This window comes from Aquarana catesbeiana, linkage group LG03 (assembly GCF_042186555.1).
Source record: "Aquarana catesbeiana isolate 2022-GZ linkage group LG03, ASM4218655v1, whole genome shotgun sequence".
Taxonomy (NCBI): Eukaryota; Metazoa; Chordata; class Amphibia; order Anura; family Ranidae; genus Aquarana; species Aquarana catesbeiana.
In genome coordinates this window covers 543,319,548-543,342,862 of record NC_133326.1, presented here as the reverse complement: position 1 = coordinate 543,342,862, position 23,315 = coordinate 543,319,548, and the positions used below count along the sequence as shown (strand labels likewise).

The 23,315-nt window shown below is 41.5% G+C and overlaps 1 protein-coding gene across 1 annotated transcript in view; it reads right to left on the bottom strand.

Annotated features, from left to right (window-relative positions):
• Positions 1-23,315, bottom strand: part of IRAG2 (inositol 1,4,5-triphosphate receptor associated 2) — a 209,408-nt gene that overhangs the window by 84,141 nt on the left and 101,952 nt on the right. Inside the window, exons 15-18 of the mRNA XM_073623592.1 lie at positions 17,288-17,328; positions 14,921-15,010; positions 14,555-14,657; positions 7,325-7,475 (exon numbers count right to left, since the gene is read on the bottom strand). Of these exons, the coding sequence (XP_073479693.1) occupies positions 7,325-7,475; positions 14,555-14,657; positions 14,921-15,010; positions 17,288-17,328 (385 nt within the window). The remainder of the gene's footprint in view (positions 1-7,324; positions 7,476-14,554; positions 14,658-14,920; positions 15,011-17,287; positions 17,329-23,315) is intronic.

Below are 23,315 nucleotides of genomic sequence, written 5' to 3'. Positions count from 1 at the left end.
AAAGGACAATTCTCTCTTTCAAATGTCACTTTCAGTCTTTTTAAACCTGCTGCTGTCATTTGAATAATCCCTGGCGATCCTGCCATGAAGGTTCTTATTAAGGCACTTCCTGTTATAATTGACAAAATTCTACAATCATGGCTAACAATTCTGTACTAATCTGAATGTGACTAATTTGACTATCAGCTGTGCATTATAATGAGAGGCCATTTTTAGACTACCTGATGTCACATATAGTCAGCTGCGGCTCTCTATGTGTCAGCTTACTCGGGGTGGACGCCAGCTGCTCCATTAAACAATAACGTCGGTTTAGAAGGATCGACAAAATAAAGACATGATTAAAAAACACCCACATAGGCTGGGTACACACCATTCAAAATAATGATAACCCTATAATCAAAGCCCTACCCATATATGCTGGGTACACACCATTCAAAATAATAAGAATAACCTACAATCAAAGCTCCATCCATGAATGCCATTGAGTGAAATCACAGCATCTGCTGTGTGTCTACAATGCATCATTATATACCAGTAATCTATTATTAGGTCTTAGGAATGTGAACTTTGAGGAACTGTTGGGGAGATTTACTAAAACTGGTGCACACAGAATCTGGTGCCGCTCTGCATAGAAACCAATCAGCTTTCAGTTTTTATTGTCAAAGCTTAATTGAACAAGCTGATGTTAGAAGCCGATTGGTTACTATGCACAGCTGCACTAAACTCCAGTGCACCAGTTTTAGTAAAATCTCCCTGTGTGTGTTCTTGGATATTTATTACGAGTGTTCATATTGTACATTCACATTAGTCCCTGCCCTCAAGGAGCTTACGATATAAAGCTGGCCATACACGGCTCAGTTTTTCTCCATTCAGCCAGCAGGTTGAACGAAAAAAACTGAAGCAATTCCCCCATCCACACATTCCAGGAGGATGAGGGCATCCTCTCCACTGTGTCATTGTATTCTGACAGCAGGACTCTCCCACTACCAGTATACAATGATCAATGCTGCAGCTGATTGGCTGCATGTGCTAAAGCCCCGTACACGCGGCCAGAATGTCGGGGAGACATTTGCCGGTACAAAAAATACTGGCCGACATTTTGCCTGTGTGTATGTCAGTCTGTCCGACAGAAGCCGACCATTAGGCCGGCTTCTGTCAGACGTGCATGCTGGAAAACCATCAGCCGACCAACTCCCAATCAGAGCTCTCAGCCAATGGCAGAGCGCGTTGATCGGTGTGTTCTGTTTGGGGGGCCATCCCCTGTCAGAATACAACAGCTCAGCGGGGGAGATTGCTGGACTAACCTTGCATGACCGGTGCGATCATTTTCTTTTTTACAAAAAACAAAACTGTAGTATGTACCCAGCTTAAAATGAAAAAAAAATAAATTTCCAACAAGCCTGTTCATGAGAAGTCAATCGATAGATCGAATTCTCATGAATGAGAACAGCCATAGATGGAGCAGCAGTAACTCACTGAATCTTGAAGCATCTATGGCCAACTTTAGGACCTTAACTACACATACTAAGACCAATTTAGACAGTAGCCAATTAACCAACCAGCATGTTTTTGGAGTGTGGGAGGAAACCAGAGAACCCGGAGGAAAAATGCAAACTCCATGCATTTAAACTCACAACCAGAGTGCTGCTAGGCAAAAGTGCCAACAATTTTGCCACGGCGGTATTAAATATTAAAGGAATAAAACAAAAATGCAAATAGATAGTGAATTAAAAACTACCACACTAAACACGCCAAAAAGGACTCCACATCCTCTGTCAAGTGAATTTTGCCTAAGTAGCTCTCCAACTGAGAGTTTCTATTTATTTTGGAAACTGACACAAATTTCACTGCAAAATTCATTATAGTCCCTCCACTCATCCCTAGTTTGAATAGCACATTAGTCTTGCTAAACTAGTAGAACAACCGGCTAACTACAGACATCATGCTATAGACTCAACAAGTCATTGGAGGCCCACCAGAAAATCGCTGTGTGTTTGGCGCTGGCACTGTATGTAGCATCAACAGAAGCGCTTCTACTCTGACCAAACATGCAACAAAAGCCAATGATGGAAATATGGCTGCTCAGTAAAGGGGTAAGCAAGGCTGAGCATCCCTCCAGTTCTAGGCAGGTTGTACAGGAACCTGGGGATGCCAATGGTTGGGAGAGTAGGTTACTGCAGCAAGGAGATAAAGTGAGCACATGTTCCAATATACAAACTGTCATATGGATATTCCCTCTTCTGAAACAGTGATCTACTGACCCTTTACACAGTCTTTGCGGTTTTGCACTAAAGGTCAGGGGAGGGTAATAGGTGCAAAGGAACCAGCTGGTGCAATTTTCATGGGAGGACAGTTAAAATAATTATTACAATTTGGGCATGTGGCTAAAGAGTGAAGACCTCTAGAATAAATTTTCAACATCGTTACCACCTCTTGTCATTTAGATTGTGGATCTCTCAATAACTTTATAAGCTTGCCTATAATTAATCAATGACATGTCACAACAAATATCAGTATCATTGTTCAGAAAACCTTTTATTATTGACCATCCTTGAACACGAGTCTAGCAACTTTGCCTAAGCTGAGATGATGTCATCAGTCTGCAGCAGTCCAGAGAAAACATTTCCTCAGTCTCCTATTCCCCTAGTGCAATATATGCCCATACTGATAGGGATAAACAGTAAATCTTGGATTGCGAACATAATAATTTGTTCCAGAAAAATGCTTGTAATCCAAAGCATTCGTATATCAAAACACATTTCCCCATAAGAAATAATGGAAACTCAGATGATTCATTCCACAACCATTTATTCATAAGTCCTTCAGTTTATAGTCCATATAAAAAGATTATAGCAATGTGATAGGTTGTGTAACCATAAAATGTCCATTCACAAATGGCAGCTTCCACAAGGGCATTAGAAGCCAATTCCAGCAGGACTGCAGAGTATAAAAGAGAAGAGAGGCACCTCTTCTAAGTGTAGCAATATGGTTATATTTATTGAAGGTACAACATTTAGCAACTCACATGGTTGACAATTAAAACAGGCACATCCAAGTCTGCAGGCATCCGGGGTAAAGCCGACCATCCTCTGCACCGCCGGCTCTCACCGCTGTTCATTTGCAATCATGACCGGGTTAACTACCCTGCAGTAGAGCGATCTAAAAGCGAGGCTTGAAGTGCTCGTGGAGTGCAGAGTGGAAGGGACGATGACGATGGCGGTGAGGAGGATAGTCTATGTGGGCAGCTTTACCCCGGATGCCTGCATACTTAGATGTGCCTGTTTTAATCATCAACCATGCGAGTTGCTAAATGTTGTACCTTCATTAAATGTAACCTTATTGCTACACTTAGAGGCACCTCTCTTCTCTTTTATACTCAGTTGGGACGCAACGCTACTTGTATATCAAGACATCACTCGATTATCAAGTCATAATTTATATAAAAATAATTTGCTGGTCTTGCAAAACACTCTCAGACCAAGTTACTCTTAATTCATGGTTTTACTGTACAAGAAAACATTTTTCACTTCTATATGCCGCATTAGGCCAAACTGCAGTGTAGGAGAGCAAAACACAGAATGGACAAGGTGCATGTTCCATGAGAAACCCAATATCTGCTGGCCTTGTAGCGATTTCCTTGTGGATCTAGACTGTGGTGCCCAACTTGTGGCCCATCAGCAACACACAGCACATTGTTACTTACTATGTAGCCCTTTGCAGACCCCAGTAGAGGCAGTATTGATTGCAAATGTTCTGTATGGGCAGCGATCTCCAACAGTCTCACATAACACACTGCCTCTCTAGTAAGTGACCAGGTGAAAGGCTGCAGCAGAGGCCAATCTGTGTCAGATTTTTGAACACAGCGAAGAACTGCAGGCACCAGAATTTACATGATTGGGTCATCTCAGTCCAGAAGTAAATGGTGTCCCTGGATGATGGCTGAACAAAAGATGGGGCTGCACTTCTGGAGAGAAAAGCAGATGAAGGCATTGTCATGGTGAGTACTGCAATCTCTGTGAGAGGTAATAAATACCTGGAAGGGTTACCGACACTTTTCTAGGCATGCATGCAGTTCACATGGGAAAAATATATATTGGATGCTGGCTGTACTTTGAAACACAATGAACCTGAAAAGGTTGTTGGAGTTTGCCGAGCATCACAAGAAACCAGGACGGGCGTGATACAAGCTACTGCATGGTTTTGTAGTTGCTGCAAACACTGAACATCGCATGGCTGGACAATGTTTTCGCAGGTTCTCAAGTGGAACCACACAAATAGAAACAGACGATTCTTACATCCTGTAACGGCTGAACTGAACTTTGTCACCCTTGAAGCTTGGCCCTGTTTGTACAGGAAAGTACTAATTACTTGTTTGCTACATGTTGACATATTTATGGAATTATCTCACTCACGTGGTGGGTCACAAACATACACAATTTGCTAAAAACAGACTTCTGCTTAGACATACTACAGTATCAGTGCTGAGACTTGTAGCAGTTTAACATGCCATTCTACTGAACAATGTATGCCCATACTTCCGGAAATATACAGGAAAACATTTTGCAGCCTCTGACCATCTCCTCCAATAGGCCGGCAGCCTCTGACCATCTCCTCCAATAGGCCGGCAGCCTCTGACCATCTCCTCCAATAGGCCGGCAGCCTCTGACCATCTCCTCCAATAGGCCGGCAGCCTCTGACCATCTCCTCTAATATGTGTGCATACTCTTACAGTCTCCCATAGTATTACATACTAAATTTTACAAGTAGCCCTGCCGAGCCTTTAGGCCTCCTGTACCTTTTTAAGTTACCAACCAATGATATAGACTTCTAGCGCTAAGCTGTGGTCCATCCCCCTTCTTTCCTTGTGCTTATATTATACTATAGCACAGTTCAACAGGTAACCCGAGAAATGAGCACTCCTCTATTCCTTCCACACTATTGGCTAATCTCTGTATCACTCGCTAGTTGCTACTACCTGTAGCACTTTTCCTATATGCGTTGTTGTCAGCGGCAGTACTTGCAGGAAATGCAGCAGGTGTTGACACACATGGAGAGCTATATTAGCAAGTCCTTCAGGGACATTGCTGAGAAAAACCCACAGCTCTACTTGTCTGGTAGACGTGTTACTTTCATTCTGAGACTTCAGGTGGTCAGTAGGTATTGCAACCAATAACAACCCTTAGAATTGTTCATAGTAACTACTGCCATTCCCCCTTTCTGTGTCATTTCACAAGCTCAAGCCTCCAGCAGCACCCAGAAAAGCACAGTTCATAGTTTACAACAGCACAGCAAGCGCCTGGAAAGTTTACTTGTGATTTGTTTATCTCCTCATTCTTTCCACACAGATACATTGTCTGCTGAGCTTTGCATGTTCCATTTAATACACCCAGGGGAAGATATTCAAATATCCCCCCTCCATCCTGGAAAGCTTGCCCAGAGCCCGATGGCCATCTAACCGGAGAGGACATTAGGTCACATGACTTATGAAAATCTAGGCTGTTTTCTGGCTGCGATAACTCCTCTTCCTGTATCAAGAAAATCCGGTTCTGTTTTATCCCTTAAAAGTCAACCAGCCATTTGCATCTAAGCTGACCGCATAACCACTCCAATGTCATTTCAGAAAACACAGAAGCCGTCTGCACAATAAATGTGGCTGGTGTTCAGCCTTCCTTAGCAGCCTCACACAAGGTGAAATTAGGAATTGGTATTTCCCGTGAATGAAAATGGCTAAATATTTGTTTTAATACCCAATTGAACATCCAGTTTAAAGTGAAAACTTCATGCTCTCAATCAACATTGACTATTTTTGATCCTTATGCTGTTAGCATTAGTAAATAGATAGGAAGGTATATTCTATTTAGTTTTAAACTTTTATTTTTTTTTTTTTTCAGGCGGACCTGATCGAACCCTCTGGTCTCTTCTATGGAGCAGCAGATGTCAGTGGACACATGTCCTATAGACTAGAGCGGGCTGCGGACACGGACCTGTCGTCCGCCTGCTCATCGGTCATCAGCGGAGAGATCCCCCGCTGAGCAAGTGGATCCAGCTTCATGGAGGTGCCCATTTGAAAGGGACATTACATATTGCCAGTAAGATTTTATTTATTGTAGAAGTTAACAGTATATTTTTAGTTAATTTTCGATTTTATTTATACACACACACACACACACACACACACACACACACACACACACACTAGAGCTGCATGATTAATCTCTAAAAAAATAAATAAAAATATTAAATTGCGATCTCGATTCAACCCCACTCATGATCTTAATCTAGCATTTCCACGATTCTGTGTAATAAGCACAAAGCCGTTCTCTGCTCAGAGCTGTCAAAAAGCCGGAAAATGTTTATCAACATTTCTCAGAGCTGGGAGATTAAGAGAAACATTGTACCATATCATTCTTTTAGCCCAGGTTCACACTGGCAGCAGGAATGAAACTGTGAAAGTTCAGCTGAACTCGCACGATTTCTATCCTGCATGTCAGTCCCGACTTCGGGGGGCGATTACAGAGACATCTGTGCGGGTTGCTGCACAGATGTCAAGAGAAAATCGCACCCCGATGCAGCCAAAAATAGTACAGAAACTAAAATTCGGACGGTGCCATTGCTGGCAATAGTCGCCGATTTGGCATGCGATTTGACATGTCAAATCGCTCCAATGTGAACCTAGGCTTAGATCAAAGGGAAGAACGTGTGTTTGCAAATTAGGTCTGTTTAACCACTTAAAGGCTAAGCCTTTTTCTGACACTTGTTGCTTACAAGTTAAAATCTGGATTTTCTGCTCGAAAAATACTTTAGACCCTCAGTCATTATATTTTTATATTTTTTTTAACCCGAGACCCTAGAGAATAAAATATCGGTTGTTGCAATATTTTATGTCACACTGTATTTGGGCAGCGCTCTTTCAAACGTAATTTTTTGGGAAAAAATACACTTTAATGAAAGAAAAAAAAAAAAACAGGAAAAACGTAAAGTTAGCCCAATTATTTTGTATATTATGAAAGATGCGGTTACGCCGTGAGAAACGTGATCTTTGTTCTAAGTAAAAAAAATTGTTATTCTCATTTTTATCATGCAGCGCTAACACACATTTCTTTCAAGTTTGTGGTTCAGACTGATGTTGGTGCAGCATCTACTGCCTGCCTAACTGTACGTCACACACTGCAATTAATATCTTTGCTTAACAGCTGCAGTTATTAGTGTTCATGAATGGAAATTTACTGGCTGCAAACACACTTTGTGCCATCTTTTTGTAAAGAGATGAGTGTAGCACCCCCTCCCCAGCCTGGTAACAAGGTATGGTATTGGGGACACTCACCTAATCTGGATCTGTAGCTCTGCAGATGATCCACCAGTTTCACTCAGTACTTTATCTAGTTGGGTATTAAATCTCCTGAGATTCAGGGATGGCGTCCAATTTCTCACTCTCAGGGGGACATATTTCACACTCAATTCCAGAGACAGCGCATCTGAAATGGAACATAACAGAAACAGTCAGCTATAGAGCTTAAAAAGCAGAGGTACAATTCTGCATTTAAAACACCAAAGAATATCTAAAGAAAACTTTTTCAATAGGGTAGAGGGTTAAAACCCAATCATTTTTTAGAGGTCTTCTTTCAACAATAGTATACAGAAAAATCCTAGTACACTGACCAGCTAGTCAGCAAAAAATAAAAATTACATTGTGTCAACAAATTAGGTTAGTTGTATACATTTACAAATATATACTAAAGCCACACTGCCTTGCCACAGCCCCTCTGTGAAGTGTGGCCCTTAAAGAAGAAGTAAACTCGCTTCATCCCCACTGCAGGCCGCATCCATCTTCGCCCGTCTACCTTCCTTCTGGAGCCGCGGATTCCAGATGTGACTGGCTGGAGCCACGTGACGCCCCCCTGCGCATGCGTGGGAGCCACCGGTCACGGCACGCGCTTCTGAAGAAATGGCACAGGCAGCAGTTCCTTCAGAGCACATGCACCGATGACATAATCGGTGCCGTATACAGTAAATATCTCCTAAACAGCACATGTTTAGGAGATACTTACAGTACCTATAGGTAAGCCTTATTGAAGGCTTACCTATAGGTACAAAGTATACAGGAAGGTTTACTTCCTCTAGTCTAACAGAGATCCCATTTTGGGACATACAACAAATAATAAATTTAAAATAGTAAGACCTCATCTGGAATATGCAGTTCAGTTTTGGGCACCAGTTCTCAAAAAGGATATCGGGAAACTGGAGAAAGTGCAGAGAAGGGCAACCAAACTGATTAGAGATATGGAGGAGCTCAGCTATGAGCAAGGATTAGAGGAACTGAATTTGTTCACTCTTGAGAAGAGGAGAATAAGGGGGGATATGATCAACATGTTCAAATATATAAAGGGGTCCATATAGTGAACTTGGTGTTGAGTTATTCACTTTACGGTCAACACAGAGGACACGGGGGCACTCTTTACGACTGGAGGAAAAGAGATTTCATCTCCAAATACGGAAAGGTTCCTTCACAGTAAGAGTTGTGAAAATGTGGAATAGACTCCCGCCAGAGGTGGTTCTGGCCAGCTCAGTAGATTGCTTTAAGAAAGGCCTGGATACTTTCCTAAATGTACATAATATAACTGTGTACTGACATTTATAGGTAAAGTTGATCCAGGGAAAATCCGATTGCCTCTTGGGGGATCAGGAAGGAATTTTTTCCCCTGCTGTAGCAAATTGGAGCATGCTCTGCTGGGGTTTTTTTTGCCTTCCTCTGGATCAACTGTGGGTATAGAATTGGGTATATTGGATTGTACGATATTTTTTTTTTTGTTTTTTTATGGTTGAACTGGATGGACTTGTGTCTTTTTTCAACCTGACTAACTATGTAACTCCGACCCCCCCCCCCCATTTTGGACTGAGTGTAGAGGGATTAGAACATCTAACCAAAATGAAAAATGTTGCTTATAGTTCTGCTTTAAAGCGTTTGTTACCCTAAAAAAAGAAAAGAAAAAATTGGATCCTGTTCCTTTAAAGCATGTTATACAGCACAGGGCCCCCTGTATCCCCTGAAATACCTGGCTGATCCTGCCTGGTTCTGCCCTCCCTGTAAACTGACCATGGTGTATTATGGCTGCTGAGCCCTGACACCGTGGTGTGTCTCTCTCTCTCTCGTCCAGAGCAGATATTTAATGTGGATGAAACTGGACTTTTGGGGAAAAATGCCCGAAAGGTCCTACATAAACACAGATAAAACAATGCCCGCTTTTAAGGCTTTTAAAGACAGGGTCACGTTGTTGGGAGGAAATGTTGCTGGGTTCAAGTTAAAGCCTTGCCTCATCTATAGTTCACAGAACCCACGTGCATTGAAGCAGGTTAGTAAGCACACACTGGCTGTTTATTTTCATTCAAATAAAGCATGGGTGAGACAGGTTTTATTTGATGACTGGTTCATCAACTGTTTCATACCCTCGGTTAAGCGTTATTGTCAGCAAAAGGGCGTTTCCTTTAAAATCATGCTCCTGCTCGATAATGCCCCATGCCACCCCCAGCATCTTGATGACCTACATCCAGATGTAAAAGGTAGTGTATCTGCCTAAAAACACAACTGCTATCCTACAACCCATGGATCAGGGTGCAATAGCAACATTCAAGGCCTACTATTTGCACACCAACTTTTCTAAAGCTGTAGCAGCAACTGAAAATGATGAAGTTACCCTTGGTGATTTTTGGAAAGCTTACATTTTACACTGCATAAAAAACATTGCATCAGCTTGGGAGGGAGTAACAGAAAAGTATGCAGGGTATATGGAAAAAATGCTTATAGCATTTTGTAAACAAGAACGAAGGGTTTGATCAAACAGATGTTGAAGTTATAAATCAAAAAAGTATGCAACTTGCTAACATGCTTGACTTAGATGTTGAAGTGACAGATATTAAAGAATTAGTGGAACTTGTTGAGGGAGAGCTAAGCAATGACGAATTAATAGAGCTGGATGCACAGCAGCACTAAGAAGAGGAAGAAAAGGAGGAAACAAAGAAGTACAAAAGAAGTTCAGTCAGGGGGGCAAGCTGGTGTGTTCTCAAATGTGAATGCAGCTTTATTACAATTAGAGAGTATGGACCCATATGTTGAAAGGTTCTTTAAAGTAAAACGGCAGATGAAGGAACTTATGCAATGTTATTGTGAAATTTATGACAAAAAAAAAAAAAAAAAAGAAAAAGAAAAATTACAAAGCAGAGCACCTTAATAGAATTCTTCTTGCAAGCTACCCCTACCAGTTCTATCACTTCCGTGTCCTCGTCTTCCTCATCTACAACTCCTGAAGACCCTGCTGGTAACTCCAATAATGACACTGATGACCCTGCTGGTAATTTCAATGACGACACTGAGGACCCTGAAGCACGATCACCCTTTGAAGGATTTATTGACTAAAATGTTACTCTAAAAAGGTCTACGTTTACTTTTTGGGCACTATACATCATTGTATCCTGTACACTACGGTATTTTTGTTTATTTTTGTGTTCTATACTTATGCAAATTAAAACAGAGTTTCGTGTTTAGACTTTTTTTTTCAGAATACCAGTACAGTAGTTAAGAATGCTTAAAATATTGATTACTCGTGGCTCCTCATTTAACGACCTGGTCGCTGGAATGGAACCTGGTCGTTAAGTGAGGAGTACCTGTATGAGCAAAGAAAATAAAAAACCTGCATTTTTGCTTGCACGTGACTGGATGATGAAAAAAAGACAACAGAGCCTACAAAAAAAAGAATTAACTGTGGCTACAAGTTTATAGGTTTAGCCTCTAAGAATTAACACTATGAGCCCCGGTTCACACTGCCGCGACTTGAGTTAAAAGCCGCATGACAAGTCAGGCCCCATTAACGGCAATGGAACCGTTCTAATTGGTATAGCTCAAGTCGCTCCAACTTAGAAAAAGGTTCCTGAACTACTTTTGGTGTGACTTCAACATGACTTGCATGGACTTCGGTTAAACAAGTCGTATGCAAGCCGCTATGAAGTCGCGCAGGGATGTCGGATTCAAAGCCACAGCAGTGTGGACAAGGGTTAAAGGTGTACAGACACAGCAGATGCCCAGCACAATGGAAGATGACATCCAGGTTGTCTCTACACTTCTTGTCCTGTAGAGAAATCAGGGAGTCATTAGCTTTCTCGATTGGCATGCTTTCTGGAGCAGAGGTTTTTGAGTAGAGAAAAAGGAACAAAAAAAAGGATTGAGCCAGCAACTCTGTAGTCCACATAGCGACCTTAATAGTTGGTTACAAAAAGTGGCAAGCAAAACAGCTGACGCGTTTCGGCAACAGCCTTAGTCATATCCCCAGTTTGGTAGGTGGTACTTAATGGAGGGGGAATACCCCAAAAGGCGCATAGCGACCCAGCTGGCAATAGTATAATTGAAAAAGTGCTCAATGTCACAGAATACGCACTAGATTATCCCACATGCCGAGTAACAAGACATTGAAAAAATAAAGTTTTCTCTAGGTGGGATATTTGGAAAGGGATAAATAGTGCAATGAGGTATGAGAGTAGTGTAAAAAGTATATAAATTTTTATTAAGAAACACAGGTTTAAAATAATGAGCACATACATACACTATACATATCACAAAATATCATGGAGGAATACTGGACAGGACTAATCATATAATAACATTACAAAAAAACACAGCTCGTAAATCGCAAAGATCTGTTATGTTGGAGGTAAGCACAACAGAAAAGACCCAACGCGTTTCGAAAATGCTATTTCTTCATCAGGGGTGTATGCGATTTTATCGCAGAACCTACAACCGTCGTATGAACTGTGTAGTACTAGAGTGGCTTTTCTGTCCAGATTTTGACGTTTAAAAGCAGTTTAAATGTTACAGCTGTCAGCCTGTGGGGCCCAGAGCCCGACGGGGTGAGTAAATGCACCAGCGCAAATAGATGGGTCCAATGGTGGCACGAGGGGAAACATGGGCAGAGTCCCACACAAAGGACAAACCAGGCTGGCCCTCCGAAATGTATTCCTTACTAGGAGCGGTCGGAGTGGAGAAGGAGGAAAAGATACCAGAGCCAAGGCAAAAAAGGATCTATACCTCCACAGATCCTTGAATCAGGAGACCAAAGGTGGCGCCCAAGAGGTTAATCTGATACTTGTACGGGCTCTATGGCGATGGATCCTCACGTCTGCTTGCTGTGAGGGTGGACACTGGCGAGGATCCATCGCCATAGAGCCCGTACAAGTATCAGATTAACCTCTTGGGCGCCACCTTTGGTCTCCTGATTCAAGGATCTGTGGAGGTATAGATCCTAGTTTGCCTTGGCTCTGGTATCTTTTCCTCCTTCTCCACTCCGACCGCCCCTAGTAAGGAATACATTTCGGAGGGCCAGCCTGGTTTGTCCTTTGTGTGGGACTCTGCCCATGTTTCCCCTCGTGCCACCATTGGACCCATCTATTTGCGCTGGTGCATTTACTCACCCCGTCGGGCTCTGGGCCCCACAGGCTGACAGCTGTAACATTTAAACTGCTTTTAAACGTCAAAATCTGGACAGAAAAGCCACTCTAGTACTACACAGTTCATACGACGGTTGTAGGTTCTGCGATAAAATCGCATACACCCCTGATGAAGAAATAGCATTTTCGAAACGCGTTGGGTCTTTTCTGTTGTGCTCACCTCCAACATAACAGATCTTTGCGATTTACTAGCTGTGTTTTTTTGTAATGTTATTATATGATTAGTCCTGTCCAGTATTCATTCATGATATTTTGTGAAATGTATAGTGTATATATGTGCTCATTATTTTAAACCTATGTTTCTTAATAAAAATTTATATACCTTTTACACTACTCTCATACCTCATTGCACTATTTATCCCTTTCCAAATATCCCACCTAGAGGAAACTTTATTTTTTCAATGTCCAGCTGGCAATAGTGGGTCCACACCATCTGGTGAGTGTCCTTGTGGGGATTTGGAGCATGTTTGAAGTACAGCACTTTTGACTTACAGAACACAAGCACGTGGTCCTTAAAAGTAACTAACACTGCTCACAATGGGAACACCAGTGGACTTTATTACTGAATGGACATAATTGTCATTTTGTATTTGCACCATTTCATAAATTATACATTGCAGCATGGTTTTTATCTGTTATTTCATTGAAATTAGGGAGTTAGGCAGGCCATACAGGCTTAGATATTTTTTATTCAGCCTGTGGGTTAAACAGATTCTTCCATCCACACTATATAGCACAAACGGAGAAATCTTTTCTGACAACCATTGCAGTCAATTTGAAAAATTTCCTGCCTTACTGTATCAGTTTTAAATCAAATAATCTTGGGCAGGAGGGCTGACAGGGCCACCCACATAGCAAATTTTGGTCAGTTCACCAGCAAGCTGCCAAAAACTATCCAAACTTAAGGGAAAATTCCCAAATGGGATATTTACCCTCTATTCCTGTTTTGATAAAAAGTACCCATCTTTTAATGGGTACATGGTAAAAGATCAGTCAAGGGGTCAACCCCCTCACCACTCTTATCCAAAACTGAAAAAAAAGTTTTGGTTTTAGATACACAAGACATGCATCCAACATTTTGGGAGGTTGACTGATCCCCTGGGAGTGCTAGAACTCAATTGTCTATATCAAACAGTTGTTCCAGCACTGGAATCTGTGACACCTTACCTCTGCTGTCCACAAGTGCCATATTTTAAATGGCAATATGTGTTTATTGCATGCACAGGTTCTGCTTCCTGCTATTTGCCTTGGAAATTTCCATCTCAAGGCAAGTCTAGCAGATAGGGTCTGACAGATGGAAAACAATAGAAACCTTGCAGTTTTTTCTCTCCATTTTTATCTCAGCATACACTATATGGGAAAAGCTTGTGAACATCTGATCATCACAACTACTATATGGCCCAAAGTATATAGACAAAGACTTAGCATACAAAGATTTTTTTAAACAATTGTGCTCCTTAAACCTTGTGGTAACGGTTTGGGAAAGGTTCTTTTGCTGTCCCAGCACTACTTTGCTCGTGTACAAATCCAGCTCCATAAAGACATTGTGTGACTAGTTTTGTTTGGTTTGAAGAAATGAGTGTGGACTTCAAAGAGCTCTGACTTCAACCCTACTGAACATCTTTAGATTCTTTTGAATTGGAACACCGATTGTGAGGCAGCTTTTCTCTTCCAACATCAGTACCTGACCTCACAAATTGACACAAATTACCACAGATACTCCAAAATCTTGTGGAAAGCCTTACAGTTATAGCCATATTGATATTAAGCCATTTTAATGACCATGGTTTTGGAATGGGTTGTCTAAGAAACTCATAGGTGTGATGGTCAAGGTGTACAGACTTCTGCAATATAGTGTAGAACTGCAATTTGGTAATGCCAACATGGGCTCTGAAGACTCCCATGTCATGCAAGTTTAAATGACAGGTCCACTTTAGTTTTCAGCTAGACCACAGCAACAACAATGAGTAAAGCATATGTATAAATACAAACATTTCCAGCCAGACTAAACCCCAAATCCTGCATTCTCCTAACAGAAAGCAATGAATCATCATACTATTACCTAATAACGGCGAGAATTCATGCAGATCGTCTGCACTGGTCTTGTGAGGTCCACATAACCGGACGGCTTCTTGGTGACCAATCCCCTCACAGATGCAACTTCTCTGTAAAAGGAAGAGAAAAATGTTTGTACATGGACAAATATTTATTCCTCCTTCACTGTGGGCAGTCTCACTCCCCTTTCAGTTATCTGATCCCATCCCAGCTGCTCCTGGCTGTGCAAGTTACCAATCGCCTCTGAACCACACCGGATCATCTGCAGAGACTCATTTACTGAACATTTGACAGCAGTGAGAACTCTGTTTATATATGGTGAAAGCACAGACCGTGCGCAGCACTAGTCATAGATCCATCAAGCTGCACCCACCTTGTCTTCGCCATGTATCGGTGGCTGTTCAGTTGCTGTGTTCAGGATTGAAGCATCGTTCAGGGACGCCGAAAGGGTTTCATCAGCACACTGCAAAGACCAAAAATATTTTTTTGCAGAACCCTACCTTTTCTTATTCTGAAGAAATCCCTGTGGGTTTCTCTGTGCCCAGGTTTCATAGTCATCAACCAGCTGCTACACCTGTAAAACTGAGGAAAGTGGCAGGATCTGCATCCCTTTAGATGCAATTTCCTATTGGGAGTATGTCACAAAAAATTACATTTTTGTTGCAGGGGATGCCTGAAATCTGATTTGTATATCACAGAAATACGCAGATCTGAGTAGCATCCATCCCTAATTAGCCGTGTGCATGCACCCCTTACCAGAATCTAGACAATGCCCCGGTGTGCTTATTTGAAACTAGTTTCACTCTATTTCTATGTACAATGGATATAAAAAAAAAAATCTACACACCCGTTAAAAATGTCAGGTTTCTGTGATGTAAAAAAATGAGACAAAGATAAATAATTTCAGAACCTTTTCCATCTTATTCCTTGACCTATAAACTGTACAACTCATTTGAAAAAACAAACTGAAATCTTTTAGGGGGGGGGGGGGGGGGGGGTAAAAATAAGTGGTTGCACAAGTGTGCACACCTTCTTATAACTGGGGATATAGCTGTGTTCAGAATTAAGCAATCACATTCAAACTCATGTTAAATAGGAGTCGGTACACACCTGCCATCATTTAAAGTGCCTTTGATTAACCCCAAATAAAGTTCAGCTGTACGAGTAGGTCTTTCCTGACATTTTCTTAGTCACATCCTACAAATACCATGGTCTGCAGAGAGCTTCCAAAGCATCAGAGGGATCTCATTGTTAAATGGTATCAGTCAGAAGGGTACAAAAGAATTTCCAAGGCATTAGATATACCATGGAACACAGTGAATACAGTCATCAAGTGGGGAAAATATGGCACAACAGTGACATTACCAAGAACTGGATGTCCGTCCAAAATTGATGAAAAGACAAGAAGAAAACTGGTCAGGGAGGCTGCCAAGAGGCCTGCAGCAACATTAAAGGAGCTGCAGGAATATCTGACAAGTACTGGCTGTGTGGTAAATGTGACAACAATCTCCCGTATTCTTCATATGTCTGGGCTATGGGGTAGAGGGGCAAGACGGAATCCTTTTACCCAAAAAAAAAAACCCATCTAAGCCTGACTAAAGTTTGCAAAAACACATCTGAAGTCTCCCAAAAGCATGTGGGAAAATGTGTTATGGTCTGATGAAACCAAGGTTGAGCTTTTTGGCCATGATTCCAAAAGATATGTTTGGCGCAAAAACACCACTGCTCATCACCAAAAGAACACCATACCCACAGTGAAGCATGGTGGTGGCAGCATCATGCATTGGGGCGGTTTCAGCTGGAACAGGGGCCTTAGTCAACGTAGAGGGAATTCTGAACAGTTCCAAATACCAGTCAATATTGGCACAAAACCTTCAGGCTTCTGCTAGAAAGCTGAACATGAGTGGAAATTCATCTTTCAACATGACAACGACCCAAAGCATACATCCAAATCTACAAAGGCATGGCTTCACCAGAAGATGATTAAAGTTTTGGAATGGCCCAGCCAGAGCCCAGACCTGAATCCGATTGAAAATCTGTGGGGTGATCTGAAGAGGGCTGTGCACAGGAGATCCCCCCACAATCTGACAGATATGGAGTGTTTTTGCAAAGAAGAGTCGGCAAATATTGCCAAGTCAAGATGTGCTGATAGACTCATACCCAAAAAGACTGAGTTGTACAGTTTATAGGTCGCATTAAAAAGGTGGAAAAAGTTCTGAAATGATTTGTCTTAGACTCATTTTTTTATATCACAGAAACCTGACATTCACTGTATAAGCAAAGCCAATGGCCAACTGAAGGTCCGCGCATGGCAAACTGACTACATGGCTTATAATTGCAAGACACAGTTTTTGGGCTTGTCAGCCTGCAGCAAGAAGTGTTGCTACTGGTAGGATCTGCAGGTATGAACCTTTGCAACATACTCACAAAATTAGATGTACTGTACACCATGAGACATAATACAAAAAAAAAAAAAAGATTTTTGGCTTACATATGCTTTAAAAATAACCCGGCTCCCTGCCCTAATAAAAATGTTACAGTGGCCTGTAAGAGCACCTTCATTAGACAGGGGGTGGCAGTTGGAAAAGCTTTATCGCGGCATCAGCCTTCATAACAGGTACTTTAAGGTGCCTTTAGACAAGACTTTCTATTTTAATATAGATTCATTTAAAAGACTGATATGGTTCATCAGAACCCACAAACATTCAAACTCATCAAATTCTTATCACTAGCATTTTACCTGATATCTCAGCAGTCTTCCTTCCAGTAAACTGATCGTATCTGCAAGAAGTGGGGAAACAATTTGTTTTCAGTTTCTTGTATTATTTGCCCATCACTGTACTGAATGCTTTAAAAAATGTCTTTATCCATGTGTCTGTCCTACAAACCAAGCCTACAACATTCATTATACACATGCCTGTCTGGAAGGGATACATTCCTTGTGGCTGAAGCAGGGAAAAAAAAAAATCAGGTTCTGGTGGGCCCACTTACCACAAAGACTCTACTTTTTGTTTTATCCAGCTTTATTTACTCAGAACAACTTATAATATTCAAGTGAAAGATAAAACACCATGGTCAGAAAAAAAAACAAATTCAAAAACAAAATCACTGAATTGGAAAAAGGATCACCCCCCTCAATCAGATGTAGCTAATCACCTTCTCAATGGCACACAAAGCTATGTGACTTTCAAATGGGATCAGTTGTGTTCATTTTGATTAGCTAAGCATGAAAAGAGCTTTCCTAGAGCATTTCAGTCCCTGATAGAGCAACTGAAGCCAAAAATCAATTATGGATAGCAAGGCACGGTCAAAAGATCTCCAGGGTAAAGTTGTGGACAGGCACAAGTCAGGAATTGAATAAAAACATTTTTTTAAAGGCTTTATCAATGCCTCGAAGCACAGTGAATTATTAATTAGTGGAAGTTATTTGGTACCTCTCAGAACCTCCCTGGATCAGGACATCGCTCCAACCTGGATTAAAGAGCCAGGAGGAAACTGGTCAGAGGCTACCAAGAGGCCTACAGGAAATCTGAAGCAGTTGCTGGAATTTAGAAGAGTAGTCATTGTGTGCATGTGACAACAATATCACAAATACTCCACAAATTTGGCTTATATGAGAGGGTTGCAAGAAAAAAAGCCACTCCTCAAAAAAGGCCACATGCAGTCAAGACTGAGCTTTGCCAAAACGCACCTTGAAAGATTCTGAGGCCACATGGAAAAAGGTGTTATGGTCAGATGAGACTAAAATGTAATTGTTCCGCCTCAACACTAAACCATATGTCTGGTGGAAATCCAAATAACACCATTCCTACAGTAAAGCAGTGTTAACCACTTGCTGACCTGCTCACGCAGCTATACTGCGGCAGGTCATCTCTCCTGCATGAACTGATGTACCTGTATGTCAGTCCGAAAAAGCAGGATAGTGGACGCTCGGCACACGCCGCGGGTCCTGCAGACTCAATGTCCGCCGGCGGCCCGCAGTCGAGTTGAGGCAGAACGGGGAACTGCCAATGTAAACAATGCATTTCCCTGTTCTGCCTAGTGACATGACAGGGATCTACTGTTCCCTGTGATCGGTAACCGTGATCTCTGTCATGTTTCAGGAAGCCCATCCCCCCCTACAGTAAGAACACGCTGAGGGAACACACTTAACCCCTTGATCACCCCCTAGTGTTAACCCCTTCCCTGCCAGTGTAATTTTTACATTGATCAGTGCATTTTTATAGCACCGATCAATGTAATAATGTCACTGGTCCCCAAAAAGTGTAATTTGGGGTCAGATTTGGCCGCCACAATGTCGCAGTCCCACTAAAAACGCAGATCCTCAGCCATTACCAGTAAAAAAAACAATAAAATAAATAAATAAAAGACCCTAAATCTATCCCGTAGTTTGTAGACGCGATAACTTTTGCATAAACCAATCAATATATGCCTATTGCAATTTTTTTTTACCAAAAATATGTAGAGGAATATATAGCGCCCTAAACCGATGACTAAAATTTATTTATATTTTTTGGGATATGCATTAATAACTAAATTGAAATTTGAGGTCAAAATTAACCCTGCACTACCACAGAATACACAGGGGGCATCTACTAAGCTGCTAAAAGAAATAAATAAAAAAAAAAAATCAAGAAGGCTTATTTTTTTTTCTTAATATTTAATGTTGGTAATATATTTAGGTAATATGTGCAATGGCATTACAGCCAATAGAGTTTACTGTTTTTTTTTTTCTTTATACTTTTAAGTTTTACTTCTGCTTCTCAAAAAGCAATACTTTTGTTTGTTTATGAAACTTGGTTTTATTTATTATATATCAACGGCTAAATCTTACATAGGTTACATAGTTAGTAAGGTTGAATAAAGACACCAGTCCATCCAGTTCAACCTGAGTGTCTACAATTGTCCCTATCCCTGTACATCGTGTCTCATTAAGATGCTCATCTATTATATCATTATTTAAAAAGGTACCCAATAGCGCCGTCAATTTACACAGCGCTCCACACATACATCGCACACTCAGATTGGTTCCTACCCTCAAGGAGCCCACAATCCAAGGTCCCCAACTCACATTCATATACTAGGGCCAATTTTGGACAGAAGCATATTAACCTACCAGCAAGTCTTTGGAGTATGGGAGGAAACCGGAGTACCTGGAGGAAACCCACGCAGGCACAGGGAGAACATGCAAACTCCAGGCAGGTAATGTCATGGTTGGGATTCAAACCAGTGAACCTTTTTACTGCTAGGTGAGAGTGCTATCCACTACACCACTGTGTCTGTAGTGCATGTTCAAACCTTAATACCATAAATAAAATGTTCGATTTTTACTCCAGGCATATATAATGAGTTTGGCAATTCTAAAGAAATGCTTAAATAATGCAAAATTTAACTAAACCCATTCTATTTCAGACGACTAATGTACTGGAGACTTTAGTCGACTACAATTTTACTAAAACAATTCAGATGACTAAAATACAAGTAAAACTAAAATGGCATTTTAGTCAAAAGTCTAACTATCTTGTCAATATTCCTATCACACACATTTCCTGGCAAGTGGCTCTTAAAATGGTGGGTGCTGCAGCGATAACCAGTTGGGTCCTGGGAACATCAAGCAAGTGTACATATTCACCAGCATACCATGGATCAATGATTACCGTCCAAAGGTTTCTTTATTGTAGAGAGATTACATCACAGCGATAAGTGCAATGTTTCAGAGCGTGCAGGGCCCCTTCATCAGGCATGTGATAAAGTGCAACAGTGTCAAAGCAGAATATAAATACATCAGTCACCAATCAGAACATGCAAAAAATAAAAAGACTAACCGTAACTAAAACTAAAATTGAAATTTGATGTCAAAATTAACACATTGTAAAGCATGGGATGTGGTAATATCCTGTTATGGGGGTGTTTCTCTGTAACAGGGACTGGAGCACTTGTCTATTTTTATTACCCACTGCACTTGCGGTTGGGGAGCATAAAAGACAGGTGGTTGAGTTTTAAATTGACACCAACCACCTCCCCCTAAACTGCAAAGTAGCCGGTAAGGGGGTGACAGAAAGATGGGTGTAATTATACTCCTTGCCCTCCGAAGGTGACCGATTCAAAGAATTGGGTTACGTCACAACTTCCCTGTAACCAACTGTAATACATACAGTTGAAGATCAGAAGTGGCATTTACAGTGTTAAAAACAGACAGTGAGCAGGCATAGCTTCTTCTCACCGCCCAAACACCTTTTAAAAGTGATCCACCATGCTATTGCTTTTATGAGGACTGGCAAAGTCTGCTGAACATCTAAATTTAGTATAACACGCATCCATACACAATAACAAGAATGAAATATATTATAGATTAGCAGCAGTCCATAGATGTGGTGGCTGAATTTGTTTTCTTTATTTGGTCCAACTACATTTTCTGTAAGTAAAGAAAAAATCCTTGCTAGAAAGCCAGTGACCATATAACTTTCAGAGCACTGAATAGAAATATCAATGTTTGCAAGCTTCCAAGATATTTTCTGTGATTTACAAAACACCCCTCCCCTCTTTGTAATGAAGAGGAGAGGAAGGGGAGGGTTTGTAGTCCAATCAGGAGAGCAGCCCTGGGTGAAAGGTTACCCTAGGACAAGAAGCATGTTACTGGCAGGATCACCGGGTGAAAACAGCCTGAGAAAAAAAGAAAAAAAAACACATGTAGCCACCAAATCTATGTGTATTTTGACCGGTCCTAGGGAACCAGCCATCACCTGCCAGTGAGTGGCCCTGTCGGGGGATAAAGCCAATTGTTGATTAAACTTTTGTCAAATGAGCCTGCTGGAAAACTGTCAACCAAACAGCATCTGCATCCAACCAGATACAGCTGCTGTTCAGGTATTTTGACAGTTGGAGGGATCAGCTGTCAAAATACAATAGGCACAGAGTGAGATCCATTCATCTGCGCTGTACAGGGTGGATGGAGGAATCTGCTAGTTTTTTTAAGCATGTAAGCTGAACGAAAGGAAAAAAAAAATTGTGGGGGGAGATTTAGGCTCCATTCACACTAGCGCGTTTTTTGATGCGTTTTGCATTTTGCAGAAATGCACGGGAATTTTTTAACATGGGTTCCTATGGAACATGTTCACATCAATGCCTTTTTGTTTCTCTGCATTTTTGGAAAGGGTCAGGGACTTTTTTTCATGCAAAATGCAGCGTTTTGCATGTAATAGAATTCAATGGACAAGCATCAAAAACGCAAGTGCACCGTTTTTGCAGCGTTTTTGCTGCGTTTTTGCCGTTTTTTTTTTTTAATTTTTTTTTTATATTTTTTTTTAGATCGCGGCAAAATCGTGGCAAAAACGCTGCTCAAAAACGTGGCAAGCATGAAAAAAAAACCTCCACAAACGCCCAAAAGCAACACGCATAGGTGTGAATCGAGCCTTAAGGACTGGTGAGCTGCCATATACAGTATCACATTTTTGCTCTTGGGTATAAATGTGCACTTAAACATTTAAACAAGGCATCAGCTGTTGACAAATTCTCCAAGAAGAACGTTCAAGAATCCGTCACCTTATTTCACCTATAGAAATACCAGAATGAGTTCACCATCTCATATCCTCACTATGGGAATATATTTCTAATAACAACCCTAAGGTTTCCTTCAGATCCACAATACACAATCTCTCAGCCTTAGCTTTAACTTCCAGCTGAGTATCAAACCCAAATAAAGCTGTGATCCACATAAATTCACTGCCAGCAAACAGCTCCTGATAAGTCTGTATAGGGTGAAACATGTTGGGTATTTACACTTGACATTTTAATAAATGGTTTTAGAACTTTCAATTTACTGTAGGAACTGCTAAACATACACCATTGTGGAGGAGAGATGGAAGATGACTCCAGGTAAGGACCTTCAGCAGGTGAACGAGAGACATTGCTAGGTGGTAGTGCAGTGTTGGGTCTTTGTGGAGGGTGAAATCAGAGTGGTTGCACATGAGGTCGAGAAGAGGGCTAGGGGTCTTACATGAATGCTTTATGACCAAACTGTGCATGTGTGGTCATTGGCATCAGCAGGAATCAGCGAGAACCCCTGCATGTGGATGTTCAGTGGAGGTCATTTAGAGTGCTGGGAATGGGTCTTTAAATGCCCAGAGATGACAACTGTGCCCCCAGTTTGCTGCATGAGTCAGTGTGTGCCTCATCTTCTGCAGCTGTGATCCTACTTCAAGCTGCCAATGAGCTAGTCTCCCTGTCACTGCACAGATGCAGGTCCACCAATAGGGCCCATGTGAACTCGAAAGTGGGCAGTGATGTTGTAGGACCTTCCCAGTAGGTGCCCGCTGCTGGTCTCCCTGTGCTGATTTTTACTGACATAATGGCTATGTGGCACCACTTCCCACGCCCCCCCCCCCCCACATGAAAACCCCATCCAAACCTGGTTATTTATACAGATTTCATACATTACTGAAAAGTCCTCCAAGTTGGGTGACCAGAAAGGATTAAAAAAAAGAAACTGGTACAAAATGTACACTTTCGATGCCTAAAAATTTGCCCTCTTCTCCACCAGCTGCCAGTAGATTGGTCTGACAAGTTTAGAGCTCCGGATAAGTTTAGAGCTCCGGATAAGACAGGCTCCTCATACATTAAGGAGATACTGAAATTATCTCACAATGCCTGCACTCCATTCACACAAATACAAACCTGACTACTCCCAGGATACCTATAAATATTAGTTCTTGGTTCCTCCCATGCAGTCCTCTGGACACTGAAACTCACCGCTCACCTCAGAGAGGCTC